The sequence below is a fragment of the Miniopterus schreibersii genome (assembly GCF_964146895.1).
Source record: "Miniopterus schreibersii genome assembly, chromosome: 13".
Taxonomy (NCBI): Eukaryota; Metazoa; Chordata; class Mammalia; order Chiroptera; family Miniopteridae; genus Miniopterus; species Miniopterus schreibersii.
The window spans coordinates 16637913-16658354 of NC_138113.1; the positions used below are offsets into that span (position 1 = coordinate 16637913).

A 20442-nucleotide genomic window follows, 5' to 3' on the forward strand; every position below is an offset into this window, starting at 1 on the left:
AGAGCAAGGGAGAGCATGAGAGAAACATCAATAGGTTGCCTCCTGCACACACCCCAACCCATGACCGAACCCACAAACTAGGATGCGTCCTGACCAGAAATCGAACCCGAGACCTGAGCATGTGTCCTGCCTGGGAATCAAACCGGCTACCTTTCGGCACACGATGACACTCAGCCAACTAAGCCACAAGGCCCGGGGTTGATAGAGCATGTTTTTAACTCTAAAATAATTACTACGCTGAATCTGGAGACCTTTGAAAAGTCCATAAAATTAATTACACCTTGAGACACACCCTCTGCTCAGCTGCTTAAGCACTGTATCATTTTTACAGGGTTCCTTTGTTAACAAAACCAGTGTGGTCGAAGTACAGTATTATAGGCATATGCAGTTCATTGTCACAGACAGTGTTACAGTAATTACACACTTACTAGAGAGCCCAGGCCTTTGGCTAATGTTGTATAGCTACAGAGGGAGGGAGGGAGGCTTTGTGAACATATGTTTTGCTTAGTTTGGGTTGGTGCTGCCTGGCTATTGTAATTTTTTGCCTCCTTTATCCTTGTATCGTTTCAGTCTTTGACTTTACATTGTTGATTTGGTTCCATGACTTGTAAAACGATCCCAGAGCCTTTTGTAATTGTTTTCAGGTCAGCAGCTAATGATAATTGGAGCTAACAAGAGCTCCTTACTTCTGTGCCAGGTATTAATGTAAGCTCTTAGCGTCTTACTTAAACCTCTGAACAAGCCAATGAGGTAGGAACTTATTCTAATTTTACACATGAGGAAACTGAGGCTAGGAGAGGTTACCCAGGGTCATACACTGTAAGTAAACATTAGAACTGTGTAGATAGGTAGGTAGGTAAGTAGCTGGAGACAGGCAGGCAGGCAGGAAGAACTAGAGACACTAAGAGCAGTAAGGGGGTATTAGTGAGAGATGTAATAGCTAATCGGCTGCCTGCTGTGGTCTAGGTGTTGTGCTGGGCAGTGAGCAAACAAAGAAGTACAAGGTTCAGAAGTGCAGTCCTCATGCAAATCACGTCGGGTCATGGAATGCCAAGATAAAAATATAAGTAATTCATGATGCAAAGTCTGTAAAAATAGACTAGAGGAAGGAATCAGACTTGTGGGGGTGACAGAGGTGAAGGGATAGGGCTCACAGGAGACGACTTTGGCTTGAAAATGACCAGAATGCTGTTTGAGATTAGGGACTATGTATTTTCAACTTTATATCTTCGAATCCCTGGCGAAGTGCCCAGGAGGTAATAAGTGCCCGGTAAATGTTGGCTGGGTAGCTGGTGGCAGTCTGGCTAGCTGGGTGAATGTGGGGCAGGAACATTGGAGGAGATGCGACCCCTGATTGCAAGCACCGAGGCAGAAGGGTGAGGTGTGGCTTTCTCCACCAAGCCCTGCGTGGTGCTCTCTCCCATCTCTAAAGTCACCATCGTCTTTGTCTCTGCCATTTGCTTGCCACTTAGCATACTGCCTTGCGTCACCTCTTTAATTACTGTTTTGTGTTGCTGTTTAACTTTTCCTGTATTCTCTGCCTCTTATAGTGGAAATTGTCATCTTCTAACCTTCCACTGCCAGGGGAAATGGAAGCCCAGTGAGATGAGTGGCATTGTGCGAGATCACTTAGCAGTTAGTGCAAGTTCAGGCCCGAGTCCGTGGCTGAACCCAGCCGTGCTGCCTGGGGCTCTGCTCTCCCCCAGACTCAGCAGTGTGTTTGTGGAGGCGAGACACCGTGTATCCCGCTTATTGTGGGCCATGGAGGTGTCCAGAAATGCTTGCACATGAAATAATGGGTACCACTCTGGCTCTCTAACGTAAAGATGATGTTTCCCTGCTTACAATGCAGCATCGAGGGGATTAAAAGCACAGAGAGCAAGACCTCAGATGTCAAATAGGTTCATTCAGAAATAGTGTCCCAAGAGCAACTGCTGGGCAGGGGTTTCCTGTTTAAAACTATTTTTCCAAGAATAGTGTGAAAGGTGGCTGGCTGTTTGATTCATTACTTTACTTAAAACTCACTTGAACGACTCACTCAGCCTTATGCATTTCTGGCAGTTTAAACAGGTTGCTTATTTTTAAGTTGTGGTTAGAAGTTGTCTAAGTTATTTTCCCGTGTTAAAAATATAATCATTTTCTTAATTTAATAATTTTTACTCCACGGTGACATACTGAAGGGTGGAAGTTAGATCCCACGGTGCCCTTGGAATCGCTAAGTGAGAAATCCTTCTCTGGCTCAGAAGGAGACTCCCTGGTGACAGACTCTGTTTCCCCAACATTCCCCTCGGAGGCTCAGAGGTGGAACCTTCCGAGTGCATTGCTAAGTGGGCAGGGAGGTGAGAGAGTTAGGTCTGAGGTTATTGCTAAATAGGAACAACCGTGACTTATACAGGATTCATTTCTCGGAAATCAACACCGTAGACCGTTGTGATTCATCGATTTAACATCCACGAATTCAATTATTCATGAAACAGTGACCCAGAAGATCTGTGACTTGTAGTAATTTGTAATTTGAATCAGGTGTGCTGCAAAGTACCTATGCAGGAGCAAATCACTTAGCTGGTGACAGCCAACTGCCCAATTGCTTTCAGCTGATTATCACTTGGGTAGGCATTCATGAGCTGGTCAACACACTTTTCCTTAGGAAAGAAAGCCAGCTGCTTGGGCTGGTGGTCAGAGTAAAGAGGTCTTAGGAATAATGGGTCTTTACCAGAAAAAGAAATCTGAGACAAATTAAAAAGCCGGCATGCCGTCTTTGGCAGTAGGTTGACTCTTAGAAATGCAGGGTACAAAAACGAGGAAGAGGGGTTCCTAGAAAAACCTCCGGGAGTGTTCTGGCCACCCTGTGGAACTGCATCCTGGGCCGCTGTCATAAAGGGCACGGTGCACCAGTTAGAGTGTCTGCAAAGACTTGGGGAATTCTTGCGTGAAAATCCTTAGTCTACTGTATTCCCATCTCCTTTCTTTATTGGAGGGCCAGTGATTGAATAGCCTTTTAAAATCACACCATTACTCTCGCAGGTCAGCTGAGATGTCTCCAATCTCTTGTTGCTTAAAGCTTTAAAAGCTCAGGTAACATCTAGCATATATCAGTAGCCACTTGTATCGAATATTGTCTGTTTTTTAAAAGAATATCTGGCTGTTCAAATTCTGTTAGCCTCTTAAGAAGAAAGCATCTTAAATAGGAGGGTCATGGAACAGTGGGACCTCCAGGTAGAACTAGAAATTGGGACAGCAGTCCACCTAGAGCCTGATGTTTTGAGATAGCACAGTAAGTCAGAGAGGAAGGATGGCTTCTGAATAGTGTTCTTTTGAAAAATACTTAAACTAGCAAATCCCACACAGCCAGTCATAAGCTCCCAGTATCACTAAAGAAAACCTGTGGGTACCTGTTCATATCTGACCCTCTGTGAGGCTCCCTTCCCCCTTCCAAGGCAAGCCTTTATGCTCCGAGTTGTAACACGGACAGTAGACAGCGCTGACATAGACCCCGAGTTGTAAGAAGTGGCTTTCCTGGTGGCGAGGACAGCTGTGACCTCACAGCAGGACGACAGTGCAGAAAGGACAGGGAGGGAGTGAAGAGCGAACAGAGGCTGGCTCTCCCCTCCCGTGCTAGGCAAGGGGGCCGCAGCGTCCTGACAAGGCGCGGCCGGCAGAAGCGTCCTCTCCGCGGCAGGTGAGGTGCCGCATGTCAGCAGGAGCTCGGCCGTCACCAGGTGCAGATGCCCAGATGAGTCAAGTCCCCCGTAAAACCAAGGCGAAGAGCGCAGAGCGCTGGTTAGAAGGGGGGAAGCCCTGGCAGCACCAGGGGCTTTTCCAGAGGCGCAGGCTGCACCAGGCCGAGGCCCAGGACGCGGACGTTCAGCTTCCGCACGAGGCTTCTGCCGTCGCTAATGCTGAGAGGCCCTGGCTGGGGTCACTGGCTCCTCTGGTCTTAGTTTCCACTTTTCTCTGGCTGGCCCTCCTCCTCTGAGTGGACTGGGAGAAGCGGCCCGAGGTCTAATTCTTGGGGATTAGGTTGGTATGAGGCCCCAGGGTGTTCCGCATGGAAGCTGTCTCCGTCCTGGTCCCCAGTCCCCAGGCTCCTGTGGGCGCAGATTGGCCCTGTAGCCCATCTTGGCAGGCCTGCCATCCGTCCATCCCCAGCATATTTGTGCTCTGAGTCTCAGAGGGCGAGGCTTTGCCTGTGTGGGTGCGTCGCCTATCAGCACCTGGGTGGTGGACAGCACCAATCACCCTGTGACCAGAGGTTGCTCTCTTCTGACCTTTCTTAGTCACTCCACTTATAATGGGTTAGTTTGGGTTTGGTTTAGTTTGTATATTCAGCTCATTTCATGATGAAGGGGCTTTGTGATCGGGTTTTTAAGCTGGAGTCTAAGCGACGTTGAGTATTACGAAAGAGATGAGTAGCTGGCAGGGAAAGACGCAGCCTGCAGACCGAAGGAGGAGAGTTAGAGCGGTGGCGGTGTCCTGGAGACCGGCGTCTGGCTCTGCCTCAGCCTCCCTTTGGTCAGTGACCCTTGGCCGAGGCTGCCTTCCCTAGGCCGCTGTTTTCTCATAGCTCAGAATTTCTGACAAACAGTTCTCCTGTAACAAGTGAGCCCTGTAGATGGAACTGTTCCCACTTTTTTTTTTTTTTTTAACTATATATTGATTTTAGAGAGTGGAAGGGAGAGAGATAGAGATAGAAACATCAGTGATGAGAGAGTCATTGATCGGCTGCCTCCTGCACGCCCCCGACTGGGGATCAGGCCCGCAACCCGGGCATGTGCCCTGACCGGGAATCGAACCCCAATCACCTGGATCCTAGGTCGACGCTCAACTGCTGAGCCACGCCCAGCCAGGCTCATCCCTTTTTTTTTATTCCTTAATTGTAGGAAGGATTAGACTGGCTTGTTGAAAACTTAGAGTTATAGAACACTTCAGAAGAAGCCCAGGCTTTCTGCTTAAAGTTTATAATTAAGATATACAACTTATTACAGCGTCTCATACGTGGTAGTTGATGATTAAATACTTGTGGAATTGCTAAATGATACAGACTCTTCCCGGTGCTTTTAACACACTGATGTAGATGTTTTGTAAGAGGCGCATGTATTGCTGTTTGTTTGAGTGTTTCCCGGGCGCTTTTTCAGAATGCCTCTGTAACTTCCATTCAAAGGGCAGTATGCTTCCCTTGTTTATACAGTTTATTGTTTTCTTACTAAACTGAGTTAGAGGTTTCTCGTCCCCACGTCCATGCGTCCATTCCCTTCCCCTCCTGTAGGCAGAGCATTTTAATTGGAGATAGGGCCACCCAGGATAAAAACTACACTTCCCAGACTCCCTTGCCGGCGTGGCCGTGTGACTAAGTCCCAGCCGTATGAGGGGAACAGAATCAGGGTAACGTTTCACATTATGCCATTTAGAGTGGTGCCCGCCCTTCCGCTTTTCTCCCTTCCCACTGGTTGTAATGCTGTATGGACCGGGGCCACACTGTAGGTATTGAGGAGCAAAACTGTAAAAGGAATTTAAGTCTAGCTCTATGGAGCCCAGTCCCCACGTGTGTTAAGTTAAATTTCATGACACTCATTCCCAATTCCCAATTATTGGAATAGGAACTTGTGAGAATTGATTCATCAGGAGCTACTCTGTCCCCTTTAATTCATTGTCGTTAGACTGACTTAGGTCATTATGTCCTTCGTTGTATTTGGAAATATTTGGAAGCAGCCCCTGCACTGAGCAAGCGGTCACTGTGGCAGCAGCTCCCCTTGCTGCCCGTCGTATAGGCCTGAACGGTCCGTCTGCTCCCTGCGTGAGCTGCTCTCTGAGTTTTATCTCAGACCTGAGGTGGCAGCTCCGTGAGGTTGCTGTTTCATACAGAAGCGGATGAGATTGGCCGGGACTGCTGCGGTTCAGATCTGTCCGGTTCATCAAGTGATGTCACTGTCCTCTTATACCTAGAGTCAGCTCTAGTCCATATCTAGAGAGAGAGAGAGACAGAGACAGACAAAAGCAGAGACAGAGAGAAGCAGCTCTGCCTGGGGGGAGAGAGATGGTGGTAGAGCTTACAAGAGACTAAAATGTTGGAACAGCTGCGGTCAAATACAGCAGTTGTCAAAGCGTGGTACCTGGACAGCAGCCTCCGTAACCCATGAACTTGTTATAAGTGCACATTTGCAGGCCCCAAGGCGGACCAACTAAGTCAGCAACGCCGGAGGTGGGGTTCGGCAGCCGGTGCCTTCCCAGGCCCCTAGCACACTCAGGTGAGAACCAGTGACCTAAAGAGAGTTGGAAAGCTCGAGCGTGGGACGGAGATCAGAATGCTGGTCCAAGAAAACTTGGGCTGGAGGGAAGGGACCAGCCCAGGTGAGGGGAGTGAGGTGAGGAAGCTTCTGTTCAGAAGCAGGACAAGCGAGCCGGGCTTCACGTGATACTCCTGGGGGAGCCTGAACACCGCACCTCCTGCATTTGGTACCAGCAGCCCGACTGGCCTCCTCTCCTGCTTCAGGCACGTCTTGAGCCAGATGTGGAGAAGTGCCTTCGTATCACGTACACACTGGGATACTTAAATCTCTGTATTTTTGAAGTGGAAAAGGGAGCTAAAACCCGTGCTGACTGAGGAATGGGAAGGGCGCTTTAGTTAGCCGCCTACCTCTCAGCTCCGCAGGCCGAACCCCACCTCGCCCTGGAAGAGGGTTTGGAGCCAGGAGCCAAGCCCTTTAATGGCTATGAAGGGGGGGGAGAGAAAGGTAGAATTTCCATGTAAGGACTACGAAGAATATAAATGCCTATTTAATAAATTATTTTTTGAAATGCTTTTTCCATTCTGGTAGCTGAAGTTTGAAAAATGTTTGGAGTACTATAATTATCATTTCTGGGAAAAAATACAACATCGCAGTATTTTTGTTTTTGCTGCAGGTCAAGTTGTAGTTCAGGGTGGAAAGTAAACACATCCCTTTGCTCAGCTGCAGCTCGCATATTTGTAGTCTCCAGGTGCCCTCTTGGCGGTGGCGTGGACTAGGGTTTACGCCGTGGGTACACAAAGGATACAAAGAAGGCTTAGAAACCCGGGGCCCTTTCAGGGGCTTGGCCCCCGGCAAGACTGATTAGGAAGCTGGTGCTGGAGCCAAAGGACCGGTCAGAAGGGTGGGGAGGCCTTCGGAGAAGGAGGGGGAGGCTGTTTGGAGAGGTGGTTGGCAGTGAAGCACTTTCTCACTGGGGAGGATTGTCACTGGATAGGTCTAAATGTCAGGAGGCCTTTGTTTGGGGAGTCGCTCGTTACCGTTATATTCCATCTCGTCCAACTGACAACTTTGTAAGCTGGGCCCCTTGACACATCTTGAATGCACACATGGCTGGGGAAGACTCTCCAGGGAGAACTACCTGCATAAGGCAGCTGCCTGCCTTCTCTCCCGACAGAGCAAAGACCATTCTCTCAAAAAAATAGCCTTAGAAAAAAAAGAATTGAGAAAGTAATAGATACTGACAGAGAAACAGCACTTGAAAACTTTTGGCATGCTAAGATGACTGGGGGGGCAAATATGTGTGTGTGTGTGTGTGTGTGTGTGTGTTTTATAATCAACTTCACCTTTATCAACGATAGCAAACATTTAATGATCACATCTGTACTTTATGTTGGGGATACTGGGTTAAAAATGAACTGAGAAGGAGAAGTGAGCTAACATGAGGGTCCAAGAGTGCTCTGTGTGTGTGTGTGTGTGTCTACATATGTATACATGCACACATACCGGGGTGGGCAGAAGTAGATTTACGGTGGACTTGTATGGAAAACAATGCAATAAATAAATACTACAAGAATAAATTCTGTTTGGTGTACTCACAACTGTAAATCTATTTTTGCCTACTCCGCATATGCATATAAAATATATGAACTCTTTTACTTTTATAATGTAATATTTCATATTATATAAATATATTATATCAAAGAATATATATATTTTTAATACCCAAAACAATCTTGTAGACTAAGTATTTATATGCTCTGTTTAATGCAAGAGTATGAGCATTCTGAGGTCTGTCTGACTCAAAGCCTAGACTTCTAATAATTGACGACGACGAATCTGTTAGGCACTTAGATGTGCCAGGCATAGGGCTACCTGCAATATATATTTATTGCACTTAACTCATACAACAACCCTGAGGAAACTGACACAGAGAAGTCAAGAAACATGCCTAAGCCCGGCTGGGAGTGGCTCAGCGGTTGAGCATCAACCTAGGATCTGGGAGATCGCGGTTCAATTCCCCGTCGGGCCACGTGCCCGGGTTGCGGGCTCGATCCCCAGCAGGGGGCGTTCAGGAGGCAGCCAATCAATGACTCACTCACCATTGATGTTTCTATCTCTCTCTCTCCCTCTCTCTGAAATCAATAAAGATATATTTTTAAAAAGAAAGAAAAGAAACATGCCTAAGATCACACAGCTAGTTGTAAAAAAGCCAAGATTTGAACAGTTTTTTCTGCCTTTCCAATCTTTGACCAGTAGCTATACTGAGTCTCATATAAAAAGATAAAAAGTAGCTGAAAAGTTACCTTTGTTAAATGACAAGTAAGTGGTACAAAGAAGTAGTAGTTTATCTTCAGTAAAACAAATTTAAATGGAAGAAGAAAGAGAAAGAAAAAGAATAAGTGGCCAAATAGTCTTTTTTAAAAAAAATCTACTGTTGTGTTTTTCACGTATATGGGCTTTTGTCGGACTGTGCAAACCCTCAGAGAACTACCAGTTGAGCAGTGGGAGAGCTGCCGCCCTGGCTGTGTGGCCGCCGTTGTCGGCAGCGACAGAACAGAGCTCCACAGCGCCCTCCACCTGTCCTCCGCTCGTGCCGTGCAGCACCCTCTTTATTCTTGCTGTATCATTTTAATCGCATAAGTATAGTGGCTTCCAGGAACCTCCGAAGACCTCAGATCGGCACATACTATTCTTTGGAGTCCAAATAAAGACTTTGGAAATCCCTGTACCACCTCAGAGACTCAGGAGCTTATTGACAATACCCTTGGTTTAACTGTTCCTTGTTTTTTAAAATCACATAAGATCACATTTTCTACTGTGCTGCTAAATCTGTGCAGCATTAACAAATACTGGGGTTTTAAGAGAAAGGGGCTGGCTTCTCCTTTAATTCAGAAATCATTGGCTGGCCTTCCTTAAGGGCCCGGGAGCCCCTGGAGCCTGATCGCATGGGAGGGCGGCCCGCACTCCTGGCTGGGGAGGACGTTGGTAGAAGGAAACCCACAAATTCCAGCCCCTCCGTTTACAGGTGAAGAACGCCAGACCCTTCATTCTCACCTCTTAAAAACCTGGCATTTTATTATCTTTTTTTCAAATCAATGTCATCATTACACTGTGGAAGAAGCAAGTTGCAGCATCCCTTCCTCAGGGGAGGAAAACTTGAAGTATTTGGAAAGGGACCCGCCCAGAGTCACATAACCACTCAGCAAAATAGAGGCTTTGTTTGTGTTCTGTAATGGATGTTGCCTTCCGTTTAAACACCACCCTGGGGAGTGCCTCATTCCTAGTGTTTATGCCTTTATGACATTTCCAAGCTGTTTATGAAGATTCCTCTTAAGATGTTGCTGAACTGACTATACACATTTCATTCATTGAGGTTTTTCCTCATTAGTCATTTGCCCCATTCTCTCATGCTTTTCATTCCTTTTTTTGTGGGCGTGAGTTTGTGGCCAAAAAAAGGGGGACAGGTATTCAGAGAAGGCTGTAGTTTATTAGGTTAAAAAAAAAAAAAAATCATCTTTTTGAAGTCAATCTTCCCTTTGTACATTTATCCAAACCATCCTTTGGTTTTATTTTATTGCCAGATTTCTAAACATTGTTACATTTTGAAAATTTGTTGCTGTGTATGAATGTAGAAATGTAATTATTTGAATGGCAAATCCCTCTGGGAGTAAATTGAGTATGTGTTCCTGGTGTGAATTAACAGATAATGGAATAAAATGTCTCTGGCTCAAAATTCTAATAAATTTAATAAACTGTGATTTGAGATTCAGTAGGATACATATGCACACATTCGGGATCTGACACTCCCGGTCCTTACCCCCACTACCTCCCACCAGAGGTGGAGCCTGTAAACCTCTCAGCTCTTTTTACTCCTCCCGGGAAGCTCTGACCTTGTCCAACAAGGTTCCTAAGAATCAAAGCAGCTTTGAGTCCCCTGGGAGTGCAGAGGCTTGGGGAAGGGGTGCCTGGAATGGTGGATCGACCTGGTCTGCACATTGGTGCATCTCAGGGACTTCTACAACTACTCATGCCGGGGTCCCGCTTCCAGTAATCCTTGATTTCATTGGTTTGGGTTATCCTCTGGGCTTCTGCATGTTTAAAGTTCCCCAGGGGGGTTGCATATGCTGCCAGGTTTGAGAATCCGTGTTCTAGCGCTGTGGTTCTCAGACTGTAGCGGCATGAGATTCACATGGGGGTTGTTCACATTGCTGGGCATCGCCCCGGCGTCGGATATGGGGTCTTAGAATTTGCACTTACAGCAAGTGCCCAGGAGATGCTCACGGGCTGGTCCATGGCCCACTGTTTGAGAACCACCACTCCAGAGGCAGTTCATCTCGCACGTTACAGTAGGTGGATCACCCGGGAATCTTGCTGAAGTGCAGGCTCTGATTCAGTAGATCTAGTCTAAGGTCTAACACGCTCCCACCCAGGTGCTGCTGCTGCCACTGGTCCAGAGGCCATCCTTTGGTAGCAAAGCTCTGATCTAAAGCATCATTTTCAACCCAATTCAGTAACACCCTGCACAGAAAAGATGTGTGGTCTGGGCCATTCTTCGAGGGACCTCGGGGCTCCGCATACAGCATGGACCAGCCCAGCCCGGTGGCAGGCAGAGAGCTGGAGGGCTCGGTGCCCTTTGGACATGCCCTTGGAGAAGCTCTGTTGTCAGTGGGCAGCCTCCCTGTGCAGATTCCCAGGTTGCTGGGAGCCACACAGTGATTCTCAGCCCTGATCCCAGTAGAATCACCCAGGGAGGGACTAAACCAAATACTAATTACCAGGCTCCTCCCCCAGGTACTCTCCTTTGATTTAAGGTGGGATCCGGACAGCGGTTTTCTTAAAAGCCTTGTACGCGATTCTAATGCACAGCCAGCGTTGAGAACCACTAAAATATCACGTGTTGCAGTTTTACAGATCATTTAATTTTTTAATTTCTGTTTGGCTAATTTACATTCTGCTAGGATGCAAGCTAACTCTATTAGGTCATTGAAAACAATTTACAGCATCTTTATCGAACCACCGTCTTTAACAGTGATGGGATCTCACAGTAGATTCCATCACTGTTAAATCCTAAAATCAGAGTAAAAGAAAATGCTGGGAAAGTACAGCTGGTGTTTTCTGAACGAGCTGAAATATGAACTATTTCTGGGACTGTATCAACAAGCCTAATTTTTTCCCCTCGGGGTTATGATTGTGCGGAACAAGTCTTCACCGCGAAGCTTGCCAAAAAAGGTTATGATAAAATCATGGAATGTGAATGAAAAGAATTCCCAGTGTAACTTTAAAGGAGTCAGTCTCTAAATTTTAAAATGCAGGGATGGCATGTGCCGTGCATTTGTAATAGAAGTTTTGAGAACAGAATAATCACGGGCACAGGAAGGCTCCTCCTCTTACCGTGCGGCGTCTGTAGGGCCAGGGGGCAGATGAGACTGTGAGGGTGGCCGAGCAGAAAGAGATGGGGCCACACCAAGGACGCTGAGCCCCGTTTCCCTTTGTAAATCAATTCTGTACTCTGTGTGTGAACAGAAGGGTAGCCACGGACGAAATATACCCAGGGCCAGGAACGCCGACTGGGGCAGCTGACGTTCCTCTTGCTCTCAGCATTGTGGGCTCAGAAGAACGTGGGCTTCGGAGGCTCTGCCACTGGCTTTGTGACCGTAGCCAAGTTTCTTAGCTCCTCTGTGCCTGTCTCCTCACCTGCCAAGGAGATGTCATCTCTTTCACGTGGGAGTGCACAGGGGTGTGGCAACGAGTAGAGGCACGCTGCCTCACACGTAGAAGGTGCCCAGTTAGTAGAGATGGCTTCCATTGCTCTGGCATGCTTCTGAGAATTGAATTCTTAGTAAGAAACATCCATCAAAATATTTTTCTTGTGTTTATTGGTGTGTTTTTTACTGGTGAATTATGCTAGTTTAGGTTTCTTCTTAATGGTCAGGAGTTAACTAACGTTTTTGTGCTTGCAGAGTAGCGCGTTCTCGCCTCCAAGCCTTTATTCTCTGTGTTCCCCGCATCTGGACCCTGCCGCCTTGCTTTTTGCGTGTCTTCTTTCGTCCAGGCCTCTGCTCGGGTGCCGTGTCCTCAGAGGGACCTGCCCTCGCCCGCCTGGCTGATGCAGTCCACCCGCGTCGCCGGTTCTGCTTCAGAGGTTCATCGCCGCCCGGCCCCGCGCTGTGTGGCGCGTTGTTCATGGTCCAACTCCCCTGGCACTGTGAGTCCAGGAAGGCAGGGACTTCGTTTCGTTTCCTGCGCATGGAAGTCATTCAGTGAATGTCTGGTGAATGAATGAGCGAGAGGACTTGAGAGGACTTCACAGATTGCACCTCGGCCGGTACCATGAGGAGTTTTGTCTCCCAGGGCCACCAAGAGGCCCCTGTGCTCCCCAGGGCCGAGAGTTAGCCGCTCGGGGACTTCAGATTCTAGAGCAGTGAGATTATAAAGGGGAGAGATTACCAGAGGGAAGTGTGGGGGAAACAGGGATCCAGACTCTTCCCTTCTGTACTCTGCTCTACCTGCTAAATTCTGTGGTGATCCAGTCTCATCAGATCGGAGTCCCTTGAAAGATACCGCCTCCGAATGACCCTGCCCTCTTGCGTGTGTGCGTGAGAATTGGGCTGGATTTCAGGAAAGAGCCGAGGACCCGGCAGCGTGAACTCCGTGGTTGCCTCTTTGAATTCACCAGTCCACTTAATGCCACCGGTTTTCTGTTACTAAGTGTGCAGCATATCTGCTGTTGTATTTAGAGATTTTGAAAGAGGAGGAAGGCTTGGTGGTACATGTGCGGGGGATTCTATAAAAATTAAGTAGATATAATTAGAATCTGGCAATATAACTTTTCTCTTCCCATCCAGTAGTTTTTCACCTGACTTTGGTTGTATTTAAATCTGTGTTTAAACCAAGTACTCTTGAATGCATTTGTTACGTAGATCATGATTGCGCTTTCCCTGTTGACATGCAGACCTGGGGGTCTACTGCTGGCCAACGCGTAGTCACACAGGTTAAAGTAACCAGGGTTGATACAAACTCTCCAGTATTATTGTAATTGATACTGGGCAACCCTGTCAACATTTTAAGGGCTAATCTGTTATAGGAAGATTATTAAAATGATGACCAGCTTATTGTCCCTTAATTACCTCTGTTGCAAGTGATACTATCACTTTAGTCTTGGTATATCTGGGGCAGTTTTTGTTGATTTTTTTTTTTTTTAATTAAAGATTCCAGCTGCAAAGTGTTGTTGCCAGGGCAACTAGACTGAAAAGCTTATTAATTAACTTAAGTATTATATGTAGATTTGTTAAGACACCATCGGGAAAAAGTCAGGAGAGGCTTCTTTTCAAATGGAGAAAATTAAAATTTCGGAGGTAATGTCAGAAAAGCCTTCTAAATGATGGGAAATACATGGTTTAGCTGTAGTTTTCTTCTCAATTTCTTCATGAAAGAGATAAAATAGAGACATAGATGACTAAATGAAATCTACTGGAAGACTTATTTTCAAACAGACTGAGAAAGAAGGTATCAGAGAAGCAGTTCCTGATGCTATGGTAACCGTCGTCGGGTGAAAGTCGCAGGCTGCGCCTGGCTGGGGGCAGGGACGGGTGCTGGGTGAGTGAGGCTCTGGGTAACCTAGTGAAAGGTGAACGGGGGGTTGAGAGAAGAGAAGGGTAATAGATAAGAAGGTTAACAATTACAAAGTGAAAGGAAAGATACAGATCTTAGACATCTAAATTATTTGAAAGCATTATTTTACAGTTTGCCAAGTCAGCATAGACAGGCTTGAGTCGTATGCCTGCTGGTCATGAAGTTAACAACACAGTCTTGAAAATTCAAAGTACAAACTGTTAGAAACACAAGAAGTTAGGGGTTCATAGTGGAAGATTTATATAGATCCTTCCAGGAAAGTAGATTAAAATTTTAATCTAATCTAATGAATGTCATAAGAAACTTGATTTGATAGATTTGTAAGTTTGTATTCAAAAAACAGAGGACATGATCTTTTCAGACATCTATGTATTTTAAAGTTGGCCTTAGGCGCCACGCATGCCAAAAAACCCAAAAACATTAAAAAAAAAAAATCAAAAAATTTACAGAAGTAAAAGACTGTGTAGCCTACATTCCCTGGCAACAAGACAATAAAACTATAAATTAAAAATCAAAAGGAAAGCAAAAAAATCCCTGCAGAAATTCAACAGCGTTCTTTTAGAAAGTTTGTATTAAAGAGGAAACCAAAGTTGAATTATAGATTATTTAGAAGTGAGTCACACTGTGAGTATAATGCATATCAAAATTTAGACTGTAACCAGAGCAATATTTGGCTGAAGAATTAAAACCATCATTAAAATTATTAGCATTCTCAGAAAATAAAACAGACGCAAACTAAGCATTAATCTTAAAACACTAGAGAAAAATCCAGCTCATTAACAAGAGTAGGAATGAAGTTCTATTTGCAGTTAAAGTCACAGAGCTCTTAGTAACTGTGAGACCACGTGTTCGTGTCAGCCAGCGACGCCGTCTACTGAGTGCAGTTTACAAACTCGGTCCCCGTTCAGTCAAGATTCACTCTCTCACTCGGCTTTTCACTTTGTTCTGCCCACACTGACGGGGATCCAGGATGGAATTCCTCTTTACTGCTCTTCTCAAAGCAATTGCCTGGGGTTAGAATATGAAAATAAGATACATGCATCCTCCATCTATCCTGCTGCTGCAACACTGGCCCCCATGCTGGTCCTGGGACACACGGGCGTGCTGTCCCTCTGCAGGGTGGCTCTCCCAGCCACCCCCACCACCACCCCTCACTCCTTCCAATCTTTGTTCAAGTGTCAGCCTCCAAATGATGCCTGTTCTCACCAGACTGTACCTGCCCCCTCTTCTTCCATGCATTCTAATCCCCGCTTGCTCTATTCTATTTTTTCCCCGTAGCACTTACCACCCTCAACTGTCTATAGAGTTTGCTTGTTTATAATGTTTATTGTTTACTTTCTATCACCCTCCACTGCATTGTAAATTTTTTGAGGTCAGGGATGTTTCTTCTGTTTATGCTGTACCCCAGGCTGCTGGAACAGCAGGCCCTCAATACGTGTTTTTGAATGAATTTGCTAGAACTATGAGCATGAAGACTTTCCTAGACTATGTTTTGATTAGACAGGAAGTAGACAAGGAAATGGGCAGTGACATGAAAGATACAGCAGTTAAGATAGAAAAAGACCCAAGGAACACTTGGTTTTAGAAGTAGACTGACTTTTGTAATATAAAGCACTAAGTGAGCTGACAATGAGGAGGCCTGGATTGTAACTGAGAAGACTGTAAGCTGGATCTAACCCTGCTCTGTGATTCTGTGCGCGTTTTACATTAGGAAAGACAGAGCTTATGGTAACGGACCCCAGCACTACATGACACCGTGTTCACCCAACGTTTTCTGAACTCGTTCTCTCCCTTCCCTCCTCCAAGGTCACAGGGCTACAATGATGTGCTTTTGGTTTACTTTGGTCTTTTCCTTGAGGACCTAATGTTGGTATAGGTTTCTTAAAAGCTTGAGGCGAGAAGCTGAGGTATGGACTGAGGGCTCCAGAAGCTAGGGCTTTGCTTGATTGATTTCCATTTCTAAAACTGAGGCGCAGCCTTACATCAAGACATCCTACTAGAGAAAAGAGAACGTGGAGCGTTTGATGATCTCAGCTAGAGACAGAAACATACCAGCTGTCATTTAGGGAAATTACATGGGAATTTGGCTCATATTCTACCTTCCTGAGATTCCACATCATGGAATCATAGAATCTTCATAAGCTCATCTCAAAATTCAGAGCATGGAGGTGGAGCTCTTCTACCTTGTCTCCAGTCCCTGAAGTAGCCAGGATTTATCTGTGGATCTATTTTGGTATTGAAGCCTGCACTCTTTTCAAAGAACAGCCCTTAAAATTCCTTTTAAATTCAAAGATCTCTCATGTAGTCAGTGATGGAGTCGTTTTCAGGTTCTCCAGGTCCTGTAGGCGTCTTCCCTTTGCATTTCTTCACCTTGGTCAGTGTGTTGGGCATTGGTTGTTCCACACAAGTGAGATGGGAGATGGAGGCAAGGCAGCTTCAGCCTCACATTCTGGGGTCATGAGCACCTCTCAGGGGAGATTTCCATGGCTGGCTAAGCCGAATGTGAGTGAGGGTTTCCGCCAGATCTCCCTCTCTCCCGGCCCCCTTGGTTAGCGAATGGATCGGTAGGACTGCCCGCGCTCAGGGAGGTGCCCCCCAGCGCCCGGGCATGTGCTAAATTCTTTCTCTCCCATTCAGAAGAGAAGCCAGATTGCTCCAAGGCCCGCTGTGAAGTCCAGTTCTCTCCGCGCTGTCCCGAAGATTCCGTTCTGATCGAGGGCTACGCTCCCCCCGGGAAGTGCTGCCCCTTACCCAGCCGCTGCGTGTGCGACCCTGCGGGCTGCCTGCGCAAAGTCTGCCAGCCGGGATTCCTGAACATACTAGTGTCAAAGGCCTCGGGGAAGCCGGGAGAGTGTTGTGACCTGTATGAGTGCAAACCAGGTACGCACGCGCCTCGTCAGCAGCTGCTCCTTCGCGTCGGAGGGCAGCAGGCCCCTGCGCAGCCAGCCGGGTCTCCTTCCCTGGGGAGAGGGGCACTCTCGCCCCACACGGCCAGCCCGCCACTTAGGGCAAGGAGCCCGACTCCTGGCCTCCTGGTCAGAGAGCCAGAGAAATCACTCACTGGTGCAGAAACGCCTCCAGAGGGGGACCGTGTCTGTTTCTCTTTTCTTCTTTCCCCTCTAAGTGCGCTTGATGGGAGAGGTGGGGTTAAAATTTATGCTATCTGCTATTGCATTCCCCCAGAAAAGGTCATAGCCTTCATTTGCAGATTTATCTGTTACTTTAAATTATTACATTTAAAACAACCATCATACATAAAACAGGAAGCTGTTTTTAGGTACATACATGCATCAAAATGCCAGACGTTTTATAAGGAAATGCTCTGCCCCAGTCTTTCCTCTTGCCCCCCCCCCCCCCATCTTTTGGCTTTGATAGCGTGTGTAAGCCTTCGTTGGCTATTGACATTCCTTCTTTGCCACGTGATTCGCTGTCGTGTCTCAGCTGTTTCTTGCTTTTTAAATTACCCCTAACATCCTGGTTCTTTCTGCAGTCTCTCTAGTGTGGTCTGTGAATGTAGGGCTAGACTATAGTGATTTCCTCTTTATAAGTTTCTAACCATTGGTCAGACTCCTTTGAACTGCTAGATAAATGCTTCAAGCAAAACAGGCCCTTGTCCATCTCTTGAACTATTTTATTAGAAACATGTCTGGCTGACGGTCAGCATCCACCCACGTGACCACCATTGGTTTACCTCTCTCTCTGTGTCTTCATCTTCTTAAGTGTCTTGACCCCTGCTTCCCTTGCACAGACGACCTGGGACACATTACCGTTCTCTAACGTTGAGTGCAGTAAAAACACCAGTGTTAACAACGGGTTCTGGGAAGCGAGGATGCTGCAGAAATCTGTCCAGAGCCAGTGTTTCATTTGGGGACTCAGAATGCCAGTAAATGTCACAGTAAACGGTGCCTCTGTCTGCCCCTTCCAGTGTCCAGCGTGGACTGCAGCACTGTGGAGTGCCCCACCGTTCAGCAGGCCGTGTGCCCCCTGGATAGCTACGAAACTCAAGTCAGACTCACAGCGGACAGTTGCTGCTCTCTGCCAACAAGGTCGGTCTGTCCTCCATGTATGAGCTTCCTCCTCTGTCTCGTGTGTTAGCATCCTGGGAGGCACAGTTTCAAGCATGCAGTTCATTTTCCTAACAATTAGGGAAGCCCAGTCTTCTCCCATTTCTGTGGAGAGATCACTGTCATTACGACTTGGTATTTACACGTATGTTGCCTCGGATCCAAGCCAGGTGTTATCAGGTGAAGTCACTAATCCTTACAGAGTCTTCATATCGGGGTGCTGTGTACCTTTGCAGGCCGGGAACTATCCAGGCCTAAATGCCCCTTAGGATGTAGCCAGGGAGGCAGCGAGGTGTCCATCATAGTGGGGGCATGTCATTTGAGACTCTGCGGTGCGTCTTACAGGAGCTTAACCGCTGTGTCCACTAGGATGAACCCCTGCATACATCATGGAATTGCTGCTAAGGGGTTCTTCACATTTGCATTCACACATCTACCCAGACCTATTCCTTGCAGGGGCAGAGAGGAGCCTAAGTTTCTGTCATGCTTTCCAGAGTAGCAAACACATCTCTCTTTGGCCGGATGGGGAAGAAAGTTGCTGGCATTCTAGTTGTAGCAGCAGAACATCCACTCAGCCCACAGGACCAGGCTCACCCCTGTACATGAGGAACGGCAGGTCCCGTCCTTGAGAGGCTTCCTAGCATCACCGTAGAGCTGGCCCTGGTGCTTGGCTTTTGGGAGGACCCTGCTTGGAAACTTGGGGTTTACATCCCACTTCTCCTCCGATGCTCTCTCCCCCTCTTCCTTGCCATGACCTCCCCTCCATCTTCTCCAGGCCACTAAGATGTCACTTTGACTGAGTCATCTCATTTCTTTTAACTTTTGCTCTACATTTACTATCCAGAGTTAAAACAGTGCTTTATGTCACTCTGTCTCCCCCAGTCCCAGTGCCAGGCACGTCGCATCTGTGTTTGTTGCACAAGTAGTTGTGATTACACAGATGGGAGTGTCTCTGGTCCTTAGTGAAGGTAAGTATCAGTTATTTGTCCATAATTGAAGTAGACTTCCAGAGAGCGTCCTGACAATTACTCCTTTCTTCTTTCTTGTCTTAAAGTATATGAGTTCTTTAACCTCTCCTAACCTTTGTCCTGTCAGAAACCCTGAAATTCTCTCCGACATGTTTGACATGACTTGCCCTATTTTTTACACTGTATCCTAAGGCAGATGCAAAGACTCCTGTGAAGATAGCGTAGTAACAGTGGCGCAGTACCTTCTTATGTGAGATACGAGAGTTTACGTGCAGGTGTTTGGAAAGGGGTGAATTATTGTGCAAACATAAGGTATCACTAATCAATAAAGGGAGAAAATGGAGCATCGCTAAAAGCAGATGTCCCCTTCAAGGTCTCTATGAAAAGGAAGGTGGCGCATAATATTAGAGAAGCTAATTAATCAGAACTAAGCCAGTTGTTAATGAGCAAGTCCTGTAGCGAGGAAAGGGGGCCGTTCTCAATTGGCTACTCTAAGTGTAATCTAGTACCATCTGCGTGTAGGAGGTGCGCCAGGGGCTTGAAGTGGGTAGAAGCTACAGGAAGACCCATTTAATCTCAGTCGAAGACGAAGAATTTTCTCACAGCTAATGATGTACTGTAATGAATTGGGCTGCTTCCTGAGATAGACGGAGCTCCCTGGATCTGGAGAGATTTCTTTCCGTCTGGATGGCCACCTGCCAGGAATGCTTAGAAGAAATGCTATGTTGGAAAGGAGGTTCAACTAGATGCCTTCCGTTTTCTCTCCAAGCTTCTGTGAGTCTTGTAAACATACACTGTAGGATGGTGGTTATTGTGTGGGCGTGATTTTGACTTTGCATTCAGAGCTCAGGAATGGTCAGTGAAGGGTGCCTCTAATGGAGAAATGGGAACCATGGAGAAGGAAGTGATTCAGAATCCCTCTGTAAATTATTGGCAGGGAAGGGGTACGTTCTCACAGCTCTTTAGTTTCCTGTATTTTAGATAGTCGGTGACCCCTGCTCACCCCTGGCCCCTTCTCCACACGCATCCTGTGTTCCCACCTGACACGGCCCCTCCCCGAGCGCGCTCATGCTCAGTGCCTTTGCATTTGCAGTTGACCCCTCTACCCCCTCCCCCTTCCTCTCGCCCTCTGACAACTTCTAATCCTGCGTCAGGACTGCATTTCCTTCTCTGCAAAGTGTTTCTAGCCTTCGGCCCCCAAGGATGACTTAGGTGCTCCTCCTCTGCTCCCTTTTCATTCATTTCCCATGCATCTCTTTATTGTAGCACTTTTAATAATATACAGCATCATTGATATTTTTTTTGTCAGCTTTTTCCCCACTCTGATTCTCAAGGAAAGAGAATATTTTATAGCCTCTAGTACCTAGAGTAAGATTTCATGTACTATGCCAGCCTACATTTATTGATGAATGAACAAACACACAGACGAAAACAAATGCTCCCACTCTAGCCATAATGACTGATATGTTGAAGAAGAAAAAATTGTCTTCCTGCCGTTGTCTGACTTTAAAACCCTTGCAGTGTTTCCCCAACCCCCTTCTTTATGGCCTA

At 46.7% G+C, this 20442-nt stretch overlaps 1 protein-coding gene across 2 annotated transcripts in view; it reads left to right on the forward strand.

The window, feature by feature from the left end:
- CRIM1 (cysteine rich transmembrane BMP regulator 1) overlaps positions 1-20442 on the forward strand; it is a 168011-nt gene that overhangs the window by 60542 nt on the left and 87027 nt on the right. For both annotated transcript variants that reach the window (XM_081156849.1, XM_081156848.1), the window contains exons 3-4: positions 16497-16739; positions 17785-17905. In XM_081156849.1, the coding sequence (XP_081012975.1) occupies positions 16497-16739; positions 17785-17905 (364 nt within the window). The remainder of the gene's footprint in view (positions 1-16496; positions 16740-17784; positions 17906-20442) is intronic.